Raw genomic sequence first — 18,432 nt, 5'->3', positions numbered from 1 at the left:
CATAACATTATGTACCACACTATTTTTAGTCCACTATTTTGGGCTTTTTAATCCCTCCAAGTCTCGTGCTTGGCCTTCAGCACCTCTAATCTCTCACATTAGGTTGCTAAATGTCTTTTAAATGGTTTTAAAACTTGTAAAATTGATTTTTACTTGTTCCAACGATTTTATAAAAATGTTGTAAAGTTGAATTTCTTAAATATTATTTAGATTTTATTTGTTTTTTTTATTATAGGAAAATAGGTATTTTTTCTTATTGATTTTTTTTTATTTTTATATACCAAATGTGTTTTCCAATAATTTTTATTAAAAAATAAAAATAGAATATATTTTACAAAATACCTATAATTAGCGCTTTTTTTTAGTTTTTATGCAAAATAAATTCTTAAAGTGTGTTTGGATGAAAAAATTGAAAAATTGAAGATTTTTAAGATGTTAGTATTTTAAATTTCATCCATTCAAAATGTTAGTAATTATAATTATTATTTTGGATAAATAATTATTTTTAAAAAATTGAGGTTATTTGGTTTTTATGAATTAAAGAATAATTATATAAAAAATAATTATATTAAAAAGATAATATAAAATTAAGTCAATATGTATATCATTATATTTATAAAATTTTATAAATATTTTAATAAAATAAAAATTTTAAAAACATATATAAGAGTAAAAATTATTCTTAAAGTTTTAATATTTATTTTATAGTGGAACGATGTGTAATAAATGAAGTAAAACTATAACAAAATTTTGAAACCCCATGTTGTGGAATTTAAAAAAGAGAAATTGATTTTAACAAAAGACACTTAAAATTACTCACCGAATTTTAAAATTCTTTAAATTTTAAAAATCTTAATAAAATCAAATTCTTTCTCTAGATCTCTGAAATGAAAAGGTCAAACACCATAAATAAATAAAGTCAAACACGAAACCATGATCTTTGAAAAATATGAGGGTCACTTTCACCGCCATTAAGTACAGGAAATTTTATATCAACAGCTATATGAACTTGTACAATATAAAAATTAAATATTTAATGAATTCATAGATTGAAACTTATTCTCCAAGCATGAAGTCCATTTATATTAATTTTGGCCTGTCGATAGCATCGTCTTTCTTGAGCTCAATAAAACAAGGCAATGGCAGAAGTGAAGCTCCACGGCTTCTGGTCAAGTCCTTTTAGTCATAGAGTGATTTGGGCTCTGAAAATCAAAGGAGTAAATTATGAATACATAGAGGAAGACCTTTCTAACAAGAGTGAACTGTTATTGAAGTACAATCCTGTTTACAAAAAAATCCCTGTCCTTGTTCATGGCGGCAAGCCTATTTCCGAGTCCCTCGTCATCCTTGAATACATTGAAGAAGTGAGATGAATACATGTAAAAGAATTAAATCACCTTGTCTACTCCAAACTGAATCCAAAATCGAGATATGGTTTGAGCCGAGTTTAGGTAAAGATTTTATGAATAGTGTTAAGTTTAAATTTAAATTTTTTTTATTTAAACTTACTGTAAATTATATAATAATTTAAAAGTTAGTATTGGTGGCAGGGTATTTTTTTTAAAAGAAATGTTTTTTTTAATTTTTTTTATATTTTATTATCTGTGGAGTTTTTAGACTCTACAAGTAAGGTTAAAAGATTAACAAGTATTTTATAGGTATATAATAAAATATATTAAAAAAATACATTTGACAATTTTTGAAGGTTGCTTATAGAATAAAAATAATATTTTCTCAATGTATTAAATATTAACCATTTTACTATATTTATTTAGGACACTTGTTAAATATTGACTTTACTTGTGGAGTTTAAAACTCTTATTGGCGGTTTACTAAATATTATTTCATAAATTAATATGAAATTAAAAATTATTTAGTACACTATAAGTAATGTTTTTAAACTCTATAGGTAAAATAAGAAGTTGACAAATATCTTATAAAGATATAATAAAATATTAAAAATAAATATTTCAAAAAAGGAGACATATATCAATTTTTAAAAATATTTTATAAATTTAAAAAAGGAACTGCAAAGTACCCTACCCACCTTATAAAGTTATAAATTTTTATTTTTATTTTATTATATTTTGAATAAGCAAATGAGCTAGATTGATTGGACTACGTTAAACTTGGACTTAATTGTTTTTTTTTTTAAATAGAGTCATGGCAAGATCCGCTGCCCATAGACATTTCTTGGAAGGAGGGGCCCAAAAATTTTATTTTCTTAATGATTGCTCTGAAAATTGAATTTGAATAAAAGATATTTAAATTTGTAAATTCAAAATTATTTATTTGAATATAAAATAAAAAATTGAATTTGTGATAAATAGGGCACCAATTGAACACCCAAATTTAGGAAGTGAAAGTATTTTACGGAAAATGTACAATCTATATATTACCATACTTTCTCTGTCCTCTTTCAACTTCTACTCGATGATATTTAATCTAAATTCATCTTAAAACTAATGCATAATAAAAGTTATTTATCAATTTGATTATTTTGTTTATTTGTCTAATGATCATATTTCTTTTTTTGCATGATTATGTTATACCAAATGTCACAAAAATATCGAAACAGCAATGTATTTAGTATATTTTTGAGGCAGTTTTTGGATAATAAAATTCAAAAATTAAGATAGTAATTTGTATTTTGATTCAAACGAAACTTCTATTTTATACTTAACTTATAAAGTTAAAAATTCAATAATTAAAACACGACAAATTGAATATAAACTCAATATAAATTGACAAACATGTTAAATCAGCATACAGTTTAAAAAATTATATTTATATATAGATTACTTTGAAAACAATTATGAAAAGAAATAGAATAAAAATTTATTTAATATATTCTCTTTAAAAAGTCTCTAAGTGAACATGGTTTTTCTCTTTGAGATTAAGTAAAATTTTATATAAAAAAGCTAACAGATTCAAAATAATAAAAATTTATGAAGTGATTATAGAATTGTTATAGAATTTATAAAAAAATTTAAAATAAATATTCAAATTCATCTAAACTTAAGAGATACATTTGCTTTTTCCGAATATATATTTATTGAGGAATTTGGAGGCATGTTCGAGTTCATTCGGAACATGCATTTTAATATTTTTTACACTTTCATTTTTCTAGTTTCATAAAATAACTTTAAAGAAATCTCAAATTTTAGTTTTTCTTTTTAGCGTTTTATGTATTTTATATAATTTCTATAGTTTTTATAATTTTTTCTTTATAAATTTCTAATTTATATTTGTTGAAATTTTAAATTTTCTTTAAGTTTTATAAATTTGCAATCATTTTTATATAATTTTTATAACTTCTTAATATTCTTTTTCTATTTTTCTATTATTTTATTTTTATATTTTTAAAACAATTAGTCAAAAAAATTAATTGATAATATTGAACTCTCTTAGAGTGTCCTGTAATCACCTCTTAACTAAATTAAAAATGACTAAATAAATTGAGTAATTTCAAGTTCAAAGACTAATTATGTGTGTAATTACCTTCACATGTCTCAACATCCAATATGAATGGAAGTTGCTATTGTGTGAAATCATCTAAAAATCATTTAGAATCATTTTGTAGGTGGTTGGAAGTGTCTTAGCTCAAGCTTGAGCTTTGGTGGGCTCGAAATACTCAAAACAGTGCAATGCCCCAATTTTAAAGGCTAAGTATTGGTACATAAAATCCATGTACCAACACCTTAGGTAAGGTAACGATCCTTAGATCCTATATATGAGTACTTTGAGCAAGAACAGTGGCTTTTTAGCTACTAACTTGCAATGTTTTGATACTTTTTTATAAGTATTGGAACATGGACTCTTAGGGCTAGAAATCTATTTAAAAACATCCAATTTCATATCCAAACACTTCCACATCATTACAACAAGTCTCAAAACAATATGTAACAAATTTTAAACTCAAATACACATCATAAACATATTCCAGTTGAATCACGAATCAAAGCTTCATTAATAATATTAACATGGGTTTGAAACCTAAACCAAATTTACAAATTTCAAGTTCAAATCAAGTCTTTTGTACATGTCAAGATTCATACACCAATGACATCTAAAATAAATGAAATACAACCTCAAGCTCGAACGGTGGTGTGATGCTCTCAAGCCAAAATCACAAACTTCTCTAACAATTCCTTGACCTACACATTTATTCCATAATTTAATCAATTTCCTAAACATGTTAATTTAGGAAAAGTAAAAGTATCCAAAGGTGCTTTCCTCTTGGATGCATATATACTCAAAATAAACTTTCTGAACATTTGAATCCATCCTCATCCAAGCTTGAGATTCTATCTCTCATCATTTTTTCATACATCAAAACATAACAAAATATTAACGCATAAGCTTCCTAAGCTTTCTTTTAGCATCCAAACTCAAATATCAAATTAGGAGAAATAGAAAACACCAATACTTGCCTTATTGAACTTTTCTCTCTCTAGCTTCAACTTCTCTCACTATACTTATCCAAACCCTAGGCTAATAATGGAGGGTTGGGAGTGGATTCAAACTTGAAAAATGAGTTTTCTAGTTGATTTTGCAAGAATACAAATTTGGATATTGGATTTTTGGTGAGATTTGAAGAAAAAAACAATAAAAATGAGAAATGAGAAAGAGAGATCCCATGGCAAGAAGGTGGCAAAAAGGTGAAATAGCAAAGTGGGCGAGAAAAGAGCTGATTTCTCCTCTCTCTCTTTTTTCTTTTCCATTTTAAAATACTAAAAGCTTACTCAAAGTCAAAAGGTCAAAGTCAAACTAAACAAAAATAAAATGTGTGGTCCATAATTCATCTCTTCGTTCTATTCACATCCAAAGGTCTAAATTTATTCCACATATAAAATATATTATAAGAATAATATTTCCAATATATAATTCTTGAGATATTAACAAAATGCCCTTATGTTGTAAAATTACCATTTTCCCTTTTTGCCTCTTAATACAATTTCTTCACAAAATTAGGCACTTGACCCTTTCCAATCTCATAAATCATATTTAACCTTTAGTATAAATCTATGTGTTGTTAAAATTACATATTTTCCCTTTTCTTGATAAAAATAGGAAATTTTCAATTTAGTCTATATTCTTTCTATTTTTTTCCAACATGGCCCAAAAGTGATTTTCAACACAACACTACACTTTCCAAATCACCCCTCACCAAATAATTAATAATAACTCATATTTTTCTCTTTTTGTTCAAAATTGCATTTTATTCCTTTAGCCTTTTAGAATTTACAAGTTGATCCTTTTTACCACATTCTTACATTCAAAATTCTTTTACTGATTTCCATATCCAATATCAATTTTAATTTTTTGAAAATTCTCTATCTTACTTGTTTTCAATTTTTTTCTTAGAATTTCACTTTACCAGATCTTGAAATAGTGTCAGGTGTCTTATCGAAAATATTTGGAGCGTGACAGTATAAACAATAAAAATTAAAGGATTAAGTTGAAAAAAAATGCTATGGCTCAATGTTTCTTTATATCTTTCTCTTTCTTTAGTTTACAACAATTTTACTTTAGTATTCCTATCATTTTACAACTTGTCTTCGTAAAAGGTTTTGAAAATACTAAAATTTCTAAACTCAAACATTTTCTTTTTTGAAAAATATTTGTTTAGAAATTGATGTTTATTTTTTTAGCTGATCATCATTTTAATAGAAAATGTTTGTTTGATATATCTATATTCTTATTTAAATGATTGATTAAGTTAATGGCACCCATCAATTGGGTTTCAATTCAGTTGAAAAATTAACAAAAATCAATTTCTTTTACAATAAGAAAAATGTAACACCCCATACTTGTAACCCGCGCCAGGGCGAAGTATGAAGCATTACCTAACTTGATCTCATGCATTCGAATAACCTCAAGCCACCGAGACTCGGTCCAATTAAAACTTTTTCAATTTCTACCTTAAACATCAATTTATGAGCCTACGAGCCCCAAATCGACCATTAAAAATTTATCGGGGTCATTCTGGGTCCTTAAACCAACCTTACGAACTTTACCTTTAAAACAGGGCATACGCCCGTGTCAATGGCCCGTGTCCCTCACACGGCCACAACACTCCCGTGTCTTAGCCCGTGTGCAAAAACTTAGGTATTCTGTTTCTGACGTCAGCATCCCCAGAATGTCACACGGCCATGGCACACGCCCGTGTACTAGGCCGTGTCCTCTACACGGCTGAGACACATGGTCGTGTCTCTGTCCGTGTGTTTAATACCATGCATACTGACTTGAAATTTTCATGCGCAAGGGTCACACGTCCGGACCACGCGCCCATGGGGCTGACCGTGTGTCACACACGGCCTAGATACACGCTTGTGTGGACAATATAAGGCTATTTACCAAGCCTCATTGCCGCCCTTACATACCTAGTTCCATACAAATATCAACCAATACCAAAATAAGTACAATCCATACGACCAAATTAGCCACATTAGGCATTCATTCAACCATGAATATGTATCTTTTATAAACCCAAAATGAATGTTAGCCATCATTCAAGGCTTAATACGAAGAGTGGGATCTATCCCAAACCAACACATTTGGGCAATTCACAAATACACAAAATAATAAGATCTAGCTCTATACATGCCATATTCAAAAATATAAATCCAACTATACCGAATGTTTCGGCTGATAGTGTGATTGATATCCCTGACTTCCGGTGATCTTTGAGCTAATTAGGTGACACTAAAGGAAATAGAAAGGAAAGGGAGTAAGCATAAAGCTTAGTAAGTTGCATATAATTAAATATGCCACAACATTTATTCATAATCAACATACTTATAACACCAAAGTAGGCGTAAGTGTAACATACTCATTTCCATCCATACAGGTCACATATTATATATATTGAGCTCATATCTCATACGTACCAATTAGGTGCCTGTACCATTCACAACAAGATTATACTTTCCTCATTAGCTTAAAAACATAACATTCACTGTTGAATCATTTGGAACACTATTAGATATCCATCAAGCCTCAAATACGGGTGAGGTGTTGATGCCATGTCCCAGACATGGTCTTACACTGACGATCATCATCGAGGCCGATGCCATGTCCTAGACATGGTCTTACACTAGCTCTGTATATCCGTGCCGATGCCATGTCCCAAACATGGTCTTACACTGACACATCTCGCAGTCGATGCATGTTCCAGACATGTCTTACACTGGCTTACATCCTGAGGCCGATACATGTGCCAGACATGTCTTACGCTGGCACTCGTCTCAATACGAATGCCATGTCCCAGACATGGTCTTACGTTGGCTCTCATAATGTGGCCGATGCATGTCCCAGACATGTCTTACACTAGCTCACACAAATTACCCAAATGTCACAGCATGAATATCCGATTTATTTCCTAGGGTTCCACGGGATTTCCACTATCACAATTATTATTAAGCATTCTCAATTCACAATCAACCAATTTATGCTATATCAATTCAATGACAATTCAAACACATATAGTGGCAATGTAGTTGTACTATTTATATACAACTTACCTTGGATTACAAAATGTACGCGACTTGTTGGTTTAGTCGATTTGATTGGCTTTCCATCGATCTAGCTTCGGATTTGGAAATTCTTGATCTATATTAGCAAAATACACTCATTTAGTCACTAAATAAAATTAGGCAATCCAAAATTGACATCTTAGGTAAAATGACCATTTTGACCCTAGACCTTGACAAAATGACCATTTTACCCCTATGTTCGAAAATCGATTTTTATCGAATTTCTTCGTATCTCAAGCCTAGCTGAACTCTTTTTACTCGTATAGCAACTCCAAAATCCCACTATTTCGCACACTTATCACCTATTTTGCAACTTATGCAAAATAGCCCCTTTAGGTATTTTCATGCTAACACTTCTCACAAAAGTTGTTTATAACGCCATTAGGACTCATATTCTTCCATAAAAAACTCAGCAACTATCACTAATCCATTCATGGAAAAACCCTAAACTCTTAATCATTTGCAAAATATGTGACACCCCTAATTTGACCCTAGTCAGAAAGTGGTTTCGGGACCAGAAAACCAAGTTACAAAAATAATTAATTGTTATATTCTATGCTTATTATTTGTGAATAAGTATGTGTGAAAATTTCATGCTTTAATTTTGTCATTTGGATGTGAAATTTAGCTAAAAAGGGCATATTTGAGAAACTTTAAAAATATGATAGGCAAATGTCCAAGTGATTAAAATGTTAAACTATTAAAGTTGTGGGTTTGCATGTCAAAGTACCCAAAATTTGACTAGTGGCCAGCCATGCTATGGGTTAAAATGTATTATAAACATTTTATGTTAGTGTTTTATGTTAGAATTAATAAAATAAAGAACATGGGTAATAAAATAATAGTGGTTAGTAGGGGAGAAACAAAAAAAAATGAGCTAGGTTGCTCCTCCATTGCCGTGAATGGAAGGAAGAAGAAGAGGGGAAGTTCGGCCAAGGTGGTTCTTAAGATTAAGGTATGTTCAATGTTGCTTTTGGAGGTTTGCACATCCTTTGGAGGGTTAGCCTACTTCTATTTATCTCATTGATGAAATTAGAGTTGTTGGAGAGTTAGGATTCGGCTAAGAGGCTTCAAAATTTTAGTTGATGCCTTGATACTACTAGCATGTTAGCTATATGGATGTGTTAAGTTACTTGAAATGCTAGATAAATTTGAACTCCCTACCAAATTCTTTAGGCAACCCATGTTAGAAATTTCGGTATTGAGATGTCTAGATCTTTCGGCCATTGTAGCTATGGAGGAATAAAGTTTTTGTTTCTTGTTAAATTGGATGAATCTTGTTGTATGAGTGCTTGAACAAACTATGATTAAATGGATGCATAGATTCAAAGTGGGAAGAAATGGGCTATTATATTTGATGCTAATGCCGAATATGAAGATGATGAACTTGAATAAATAATATTCAGCTAGCATGATAAGTTATGAAATATTAAGTAGATGATATAATTGATTGATGAAGTGGCTAATAGGGATTTCTAATGAAATTGTTGCCAAGGCCGAATGTATCATGAAGTAAATAAAAAAATTCTAAATGTGCATTATGTGCTTATATGTGTATTCTGCCAGGGAAGTTTGACATGAAACTTTGATAGGTTTGAGAGATGAATGACCGAATGAGCTAGAGGTTATGTATGGATGAATTTTATGCACATGTGTGTGTGTGGCATTAGTAGCTAATGGCATTCGGCATTGTTTAATTAAAATTAGAAATGAATGCTTGAAAGTTAAATAGGTCGCTCTAATGACCAAATATGCTAAAAGCTAATATATGGACAAATGATATGAATGAATTGGTTTTTGAAATGTATATGGTTGCCGTATGTATGTGTTTGATTGAGAAGTAAATTTGTTTGATTTAGCTCAAGAGCCTAGAGGATCAAAGTTGGATAAGGGAAAGGAAAAAAGTGATCGAAGAGCCGTCGTAATCGTTCGGCAACTTCCGAGGTAAGTTTTAAGTGATTAAACGTTGAGTAAATTCAATCATAATAGGACATAATGAGTTGATTTAATAAGATATGATGTGGCCATGATATGTCTTAAACTCAAATGGTAAGTTCATAAGTGTTTGGACTTGGAAATTTAAGAGCAAATTGTAATAATTCGCTTTGGACAGCAGCAGTAACGTGATTTTAGAAAATCACTATAAATTATTGGTGTGGAATTATAGGCTGAATAAAATATGTAATCAAAGCTTAGTTAGTCTAGTTTCTTATAAAAGAGACCGTGTAAGCAAAGAAATTGCCTATAAAGAGATATTTAAAGTTGTGCGGGACTGTGTCAGAATGACTCCGAAATCCCCTGTTCTGTTTTTAGAAAATCATTATAAATTGTACAAAAATGGTTATAAGATAAAGTTTATATGCTTAGACTCCTTAATGAGTCTAGTTTCAAATGAAATCAAATAAAACACATTTTGAATTCTGTAAAATGATAAATTTGATTCGTAGTGAAGAGTGGTCAGATTAGTCAAATAGTGAAACAGTGGAAACTTTAAGAAAAATCTGGTATTGATTGGCCAAACCTAAAATTCTTGAAATTTTATGGATGGAAGATATACGAGTCTATATTCAGGAACAATTAACGGCAAGTTATTTGGAGTTTTGTAGCTCCGGTTATAAATAATTTAGTGACCATTGCTCAGGAAAACAGCTCGTAGTGAATATGTGTTTTTGTTGTAAACATGGATAAAACTTGTTTTAGTTGCTCATAAGCTAGTGATTAAACCCATACTTGAATTCTAAATCGTGATATTGTAAGCTTATGAGTATTCTAATATGAAATGATAGTATGGCGTAAAATTGAATTATTCATTGGAAAGTGATGGATGTAGATTCGGCCAAGACCAAGTCTGTACATGATAGTATATGTGGTATGTGAAGTATATTTGAATAAATGTGAAAGTGTATATATGTGATAAGGCCTAATAGCCGATGTGATGAATGTGAAAGTGTATATATATGTGATAAGGCCTAATGGCCGATGTGATGAATGTGAAAGTGTATATATGTGATAAGGCCGAATGGCCAATGTGATGAATGTGAAAGTGTATATATATGTGATAAGGCCTAATGGCCGATGTGATGAATGTGAAAGTGTATATATATATGTGATAAGGCCTAATGGCCGATGTGATGAATGTGAAAGTGTGTATATGTGATAAGGCCGAATGGCCAATGTGATGAATGTGAAAGTGTATATATATGTGATAAGGCCTAATGGCCGATATGATGAATGTGAAAGTGTATATATGTGATAAGGCCGAATGGCCAATGTGATGAATGTGAAAGTGTATATATATGTGATAAGGCCTAATGGCCGATGTGATGAATGTGAAAGTGTATATATGTGATAAGGCCTAATAGCCGATGTGATGAATGTGAAAGTGTATATATGTGATAAGGCCTAATGGCCGATGTGATGAATGTGAAAGTGTATATATGTGATAAGGCCTAATGGCCGATGTGATGAATGTGAAAGTGTATATAGGCCTAATGGCCGATGTGATGAATGTGAAAGTGTATATATGTGATAAGGCCTAATGGCCGATGTGATGAATGTGAAAGTGTATATATATATGTGATAAGGCCTAATGGCCGATGTGATGAATGTGAAAGTGTGTATATGTGATAAGGCCGAATGGCCAATGTGATGAATGTGAAAGTGTATATATATGTGATAAGGCCTAATGGTCGATATGATGAATGTGAAAGTGTATATATGTGATAAGGCCGAATGGCCAATGTGATGAATGTGAAAGTGTATATATATGTGATAAGGCCTAATGGCCGATGTGATGAATGTGAAAGTGTATATATGTGATAAGGCCTAATAGCCGATGTGATGAATGTGAAAGTGTATATATGTGATAAGGCCTAATGGCCGATGTGATGAATGTGAAAGTGTATATATGTGATAAGGCCTAATGGCCGATGTGATGAATGTGAAAGTGTATATATGTGACAGGGCCGAGTGGCCAACGTGATGGATGTGAAAGTGTATAAATGTGATAAGTCCCGAAGGGCATTTGTGTCAGTACTATATCCGGGTTAAAACCCCGCAGGCTTTATGCGAGAATATTATCACTGATTAATGTCCGTAAGCTTCGTGCTCGTACTATATCCGAGCTCTAAAGACTCGATGACTACGTGTGGAGATTATGTCCGGGTAAGACCCGATGACTACGTGTGGAGATTTTGTCTGGGTAAGACCCGATAACTTCGTGTGGAGATTTCGTCTGAGCTAAAGGTCTCACCAATAATCCGAGTAGAGGTTAAAGCTATAAGACTTCGTAATAAGAATTGCTTATAAATATATTCAATGCGAAAGGTTAAACAGGTATGTACTCCAAGTTTATATGTGAGCTTGATTTGCACTAAATCATAAGGTAGTTATGTGATGCATACGAGAGCAATCTATGAGACTATTCCTATGATTATGTGACATCGGATCAGTGTGAGAGGTTATGTGAAATCATACGATATATCTATGTCACATGAGCTCACTTTTATGTGAAAGTTTATCTGCCTATTGTATATGATGAGATGTGCATATTCGGTAAAGGGATGGTATGCCCGAAGGAAGAGTGAAATAAAAATACGAACAACTATGTTATAATTTGATTGTTATCTGTTGACACTACTTAAAACTTACTAAGCATTGTAATGCTTACTCCGTTTACTCTGTTTCCTCTGTTTTATAGATCTCATTGCGAAGCTACAGGCTTGGGGATCGTCAGCAACTAGTCACACTATCACTATCCACTGCTTGTTACTGTTATGTTTAGAACTATTTTATGGCATGTATAGAATAGACTAGTGGCGGAAGAATATTTTTGGTTAATGTATATAAGCCATGCGAAAATGACATCTTTTGAATGTTTACTTAGTGAAGTTTAAATTTTATCTCTGGCTGTGCTTAGTACTTATTTAAATGAATGATCTTTATTTCAAGAAAAAGTTTAAAATTTTACTGTTCTGACATGAGTTACAAGTCCGGTAATGCCCTTTACCTATTCCGGCGACGGTTACGGGATAGGGGTGTTACAAAATAGGCCCCTCATTTGAAAGCTCATGCTTCTAGGGTCTCAAAAATACAAAAATAATCAACAAAGGACATGTAAATCACTTACTTGTGAGTGCTTCAAGTTGCTGCAATTTCAAGCTCTTAAACCCAAAATATTTTCTAGTAATTTCAGCTAGGAAGAATAGAGAATGAAGAGATAAAACCTTTTTGTTTTAATAAAATAAAGCTAGTCAAAATTGGTGACCAAACTTCACCTAATTTTGACAATTTTGTCTCCCCTAAAACTCCATGGCCGGCTATGCCTCCACTTTTAGTTCCATGGAAATTTAACACCTTTAGCTATCAATTTAGGACTTTTACAATTTATGCGATTTAGTCCTTTTTTGCAATTAGGCTCACAAACGTCAAAATTAACTTACCAAAATTTTCATGAACTAATATATTCATGCTAGAACATCAAAATTATAATAAAATAATCTTTTTGACTTTCAATTTTGTGGTCCCGAGACCATTGTTCCAACTAGGCCCTAAATCGGGCTATTACAAAAACATTTGATGTACTGCTAGTGGAGGTTTTAAATTCCACAAGAAAAGTTAAGGGGTTAACAAGTCTTATATAGAGGTAACAAAATTATTAATATATATATATATTTTAAAAAGGACACTTGTCAATTTTTTAATGTTGCTTGTAGAATAAAAAAAAGTACATTGTTAGTGTACCAAATACTCACCTTTTATAAAAGAACTACCATTACTACAAGAATATTTTTGTCATTCTATATTTATTTAAAATCTAGAAAAATGTGTTTAATAGAATTTGAACTGAAAATGCCATGATTTTTAATATTTTAATTTTAACATTTCAAAAAAAATAGACGTGATTTATTTTTACATCAATATTTTTACAAATATATTTTTTATATAAAATATTTCCCCTCTTTCATAATTTAATTATATATAAAATTCAAAGAGGAAAATAACCAAAACTTTAAAATCATAACATCACACTACTATCACTGTTTAAATTTATAATTTTTTCCTCTCATATTCATTTATTAATAGAATATTCAAAATGAATCATGATCATTTCAGAGTCCGATTTTCATTGACTTTTTTCGATCAACGGGTGGTGAAGAACAAGAGAAAACAAAAAAGGAATTATTAGAAGCCTTGAGAATCATAAAAGAGCAAGCACTTGGGGACAAGAAGTTTTTTGGTGGCAATGCCATTAATTTAGTGGATATCTCTTATGGGATGATAGCCTATTGGTTCAAAATTATGGAAGAGGTAATTGGAGTTAATGTTCTGGAACTAAACACCTTGCCTCGACTATGTGAATGGGCTCAAAACTTTATGGAAGTTTCTGTCATCAAAGAGAACATCCCGAAGCGTCATAAGATGTTGGCCTATCTTAGACATATTAGGCAGAAGCTTCTCTTGGAACATGTTAACAAATAATTTCAACAAGAAATTCATATACTAGTTTCTCTATATATTTATAATGTGCTTGTTATGTTGTATTATAATATGAATGATAGAATTGTTAGAGTATGCCCAAAGACGAATCATGAGATGATTGTAATACCATACTTATTTTACCTCGTTTATTAATATAAGGCATTGCCATTATTTTTTTAGTTTCTTTTTTGTGTATATAAATAAACAGTTTTATAATAATGTCCTGAGAATAAAATAATTATTCTTAAAAGGTCCTTAGAAGAGTATTATTATGGGTTTGGGCAGCAATAATGCATTAAGACTAACGTGTAGTTTATTGATAACAAAGTGTTGTCATTGACATGGGATATTAAAATCAATACATGAGTATGTGTAACACCCCCGCGCCCAAAACCATCGCCGGAGTCGAGCTTGAGGGGTTACTGAACATAATTTATCAAATTAAGAACTTCAAATCATTTGTTTCTACATTCACAGCTTTCTAACTACCCGTGTCACAGTTACAAGAAAAATCATATCTCGAGTTACAAAACTCGAAATCAAGATCCGTAAATTTTCCCTAAATCTAGACTCATATTCTATTTACTAATTGTTTTCTAGAATTTTTGGTTGGGCCAATTAGTACAGTTTATTAGTTAAAGTCTCCCCTGTTTCAAGGTTCGACTGCTCTGACATCTGTGTATTACGAATCAGATATCTCTCTATACAGAATTTCAATGACTACAAGGTTTGTTTTTCATAAAACTAGACTCAATAAGGAATCTGTACATATAAAGAAAAACTTCTAATTATTTTTTTAAAATTTATTATGAATTTTTAAAGTCAGAACAGGGGATCCAAAAATCACTCTGGCCCTATTCCACAAAAGTTTAAATATCTCATAAAATATAATATATATGCCTGTTTTGTTCAATCCACATGAAAATAGACTCATTAAGCTTCAATTTCATAACTTACTCATTATTTACTTCCATTTATACTATTTTTAGTGATTTTTCAAATTCATGTCATTGCTGCAGCAATATTCTGTTTTAAGGCAAGTTTCATCTTTCCATGAATTTTTATGAACTAGATAACCTATTAAACTTCCATAATATCAAACATGATCTAAATTAGCCATCACCATGACTTATCAATATCAAACATTTTCTCAACCAAACATGGCCATATCATAAAATTATTTACACAAAATAAGTATATTGCTATACATGCCATACTTAAGTTTTACAAGCCATTTACCCAGATGAAAGTCGTTTGGATAGTGTGATCGAACCTTCGACCCGTCCTGATTCCGGAGCTGGCTTGTTCAAAACTACAGTAAATAAAGAGGAGGGAGTAAGCATAAATGCTTAGTAAGTTCATATGTAAATAACAAGTAGCATAACAATACAAATATACCAAACAACTTTAGCATGGTATCACCAAAACATATATCACATTTCTAAACATCATTCATCATCTTACCACCTTATCGTTGTTGTATCTATTTTCAACCCGAGGGTTAAGAACATACCTGTCCAAAGTGTCCATTTCACAACACTTACCAAAACGTCACTTGCATCTTAAGTGTTCTTCCATTTCACTAGAAATTTCACCCGTTGAACACATCGGAATACAACTCGGATACACGGATAATTTGCACATAAGTGCCTCATATGTAATCAAGAAATCATGTAACCCGCCCCTAAGTGAACTCGGACTCAACTCAACGAGCTCGGGCGTTCGCATCCATAAGTGAACTCGGACTCAACTCAACGAGTTCGGATGCCTAGTTACATCTCACGAACTCGGACTCAACTCAACGAGTTCGGACATTCGCATCCATAGGTGAACTCGGACTCAACTCAACGAGTTCGGATGCTCAACCATCCTAGTGACATGTCACTTGTATCCTAATCTATTCCTAAGGTTCAAACGGGATTTTCCTCGAACACATATCCTTGCCATCTTCTGTAAAATACCAAAACCAATACTCGGTAGTACTTTATATTTAACAATTAATACACATAATTTGCATTTTATTCGAAAATAACCACAAAGCATATTTTTCATAATAAAAATCAGCATATCATATAATTAATATCAATAACTTAAAAATAACAATTATGCTACATTATTTACACATGAACTTACCTTGGTACCAAAATATAAAGATTTTGCAATTTAGTCCACAATCTTTTCTTTTCCTCGATCGCGACTTGAATCTCGTTTCTCTTGATCTATAATGCCAAATTAATCTTATTTAATACATACATTCATCAAAACAGCATTTAATACGAACTTTGGAAAAATTACACTTTTGCCCCTAAACTTTTGCATAATTACACTTTTGCCCCTAGGCTCGGGAATTAAACTTTATTCCTTATTCTTATATTTTATAGCATGCTGATCACTTTTCCCTTCTATGGCAACATCAAATTCTGTCTCTAACATATACTTGTGACTATTAGGTATTTTTGCCAATTAAGCCCTTTTACTCGTTTTCACTCAAAACCGAGTAGCACAAGTTGTCTATCATAATTTAAAACCTCATATTCTATCATAAAACATCAAAATACACAAATTTCACCTATGGGTATTTTTCCAAATATAAACCCTAGGTTGAATTATTGCTAACATAAGCTTAATCGAGCTACCGGGATTCCAAAAACGTAAAGAACATTAAAAACGGGGCTTGGAATCACTTACTATGGAGCTTGGAAGCTTGAAACAAACCCTAGCTATGGAGAACCCTTGAAATTTCGGCCTAATGAAGAAGATGGACAAAAATTGACTTTTAATTTTGTTTTTAATACATTTTAATAACTAAATGACCAAAATACCCTTACTACTAAACTTTCCAAAAATTCCTTCCATGTCCTAATTTTGTCCATGAACTTAAAATTGGTCAAATTGCTATTTAAGACCTCCTCATTAATAATCCAAAACAATTTCATACTAAAAACTTCTAGAATGCAAGTTTTGCAACTTATTTGATTTAGTCCCTACTTTCAATTTAAGCACTTTAGGCATAGAATTTCATCACGAAATTTTCACACAATCATGCAATCATATCAGAATCATCAAAATAATTATAAAATAATTATTTCTATCTCGGATTTGTGGTCACGAAACCACTATTTCGATTAAGCCCTAATTCAGGATATTACAACTCTCCCCCCCTTTTAAGGATTTTCGTCCTCGAAAATCTTACCGGTAAACAGTTGTGGATATTGGTTTCTCATAGTTTCTTCAGGTTCCCATGTAGTCTCTTCTACCCCATGCTTTTGCCACAACACTTTCACAAGTGCAACACTTTTATTTCTTAGTTGTTTGACTTCTCGAGCTAAAATCTTAATCGGTTCTTCTTCATAAGTCATATCCGGTCGCAGTTCAATTTCTGTCGGTGAAATTATATGTGAAGGATCCGAACGATACTAGCGTAACATAGATACGTGAAACACATCATGAATCTTTTCTAATTTGGGTGATAACGCTAGCCGATATGCTACCGGTCCAACTTTTTCAATTATTTCATACGGTCCAATAAAACGCGGACTTAACTTGCACTTTCGTCCAAATTTAAGGACTTTCTTCCATGGAGACACTTTCAAAAATACCTTATCACCAACTTGAAACTCCATTTCTTTTCGTTTCAAATCCGCATAAGATTTCTGTCTATCTAAAGCAGCTTTCAAACAATCTCGAATCACTTTCACCTTTTCTTTGGTTTCTTTTATTAAATCAACTCCATAAATCTGATTTTCCTTGAGTTCAGTCCAATACAATGGCGTCCGACATTTACGACCATATAATGCTTCATAAGGTGCCATCTTCAAACTCGTCTGATAACTATTATTATAAGCAAATTCTACCAATGGTAAGTACCTTTCCTAACTATCTTGAAATTCCAATACGCAACATCTGAGCATGTCTTCAAGAATCTGAATTACTCTCTCTGATTGTCCATCAGTTTGTGGATGAAAGGCAGTGCTGAAATTTAACTTTGTACCTAATGCCTCTTGCAACTTTTGCCAAAACCGTGAGGTAAACCTCGGATCTCTATCCGAAATGATTGACAAAGGTATCCCATGAAGTCTAACAATCTCTCGGATATACAATTCAGCCAACTTATTAAGAGAATAATTTGTACGTACCGGAATAAAATGAGCCGATTTAGTCAGTCTGTCAACTATTGCCTAGATGGCATTTTTCTTCCCTAGAGTTAACGGCAACCCTGATATAAAATCCATAGTAATCCTATCCCATTTCCATTCAGGAACCATAATAGGCTGAAGTAATCCCGAAGGTACCTGGTGTTCAGCTTTCACTTGTTGACAAACTAAGCACTTTGATACAAACTCAGAAATATCTCTTTTCATTCCACTCCACCAGTACATTTTCTTTAAGTCATTATACATCTTCGTACTGCCCG

At 31.7% G+C, this 18,432-nt stretch overlaps 1 protein-coding gene across 1 annotated transcript; it reads left to right on the top strand.

The window, feature by feature from the left end:
• Positions 1-1,139: 1,139 nt before the first annotated feature.
• Positions 1,140-14,018, top strand: LOC107942084 (probable glutathione S-transferase). The gene is made up of 2 exons (XM_016875727.1): positions 1,140-1,364; positions 13,653-14,018. The coding sequence occupies exons 1-2, from the start codon at positions 1,140-1,142 to the stop codon at positions 14,016-14,018; spliced, it is 591 nt and encodes a 196-aa protein (XP_016731216.1).
• Positions 14,019-18,432: the final 4,414 nt, after the last annotated feature.

Source organism: Gossypium hirsutum, chromosome A10 (assembly GCF_007990345.1).
Source record: "Gossypium hirsutum isolate 1008001.06 chromosome A10, Gossypium_hirsutum_v2.1, whole genome shotgun sequence".
NCBI lineage: Eukaryota > Viridiplantae > Streptophyta > Magnoliopsida > Malvales > Malvaceae > Gossypium > Gossypium hirsutum.
This window is presented reverse-complemented; position numbering and strand designations above follow the sequence as displayed.

Coding starts and splice junctions, on each gene's coding strand:
- LOC107942084 (XM_016875727.1), top strand. CDS start 1,140: ATGGCAGAAGTGAAGCTCCACGGCTTCTGGTCAAGTCCTTTTAGTCAT. Junction 1,365..13,652: donor TCCTTGAATACATTGAAGAA/GTGAGATGAATA, acceptor TGATCATTTCAG/AGTCCGATTTTCATTGACTT.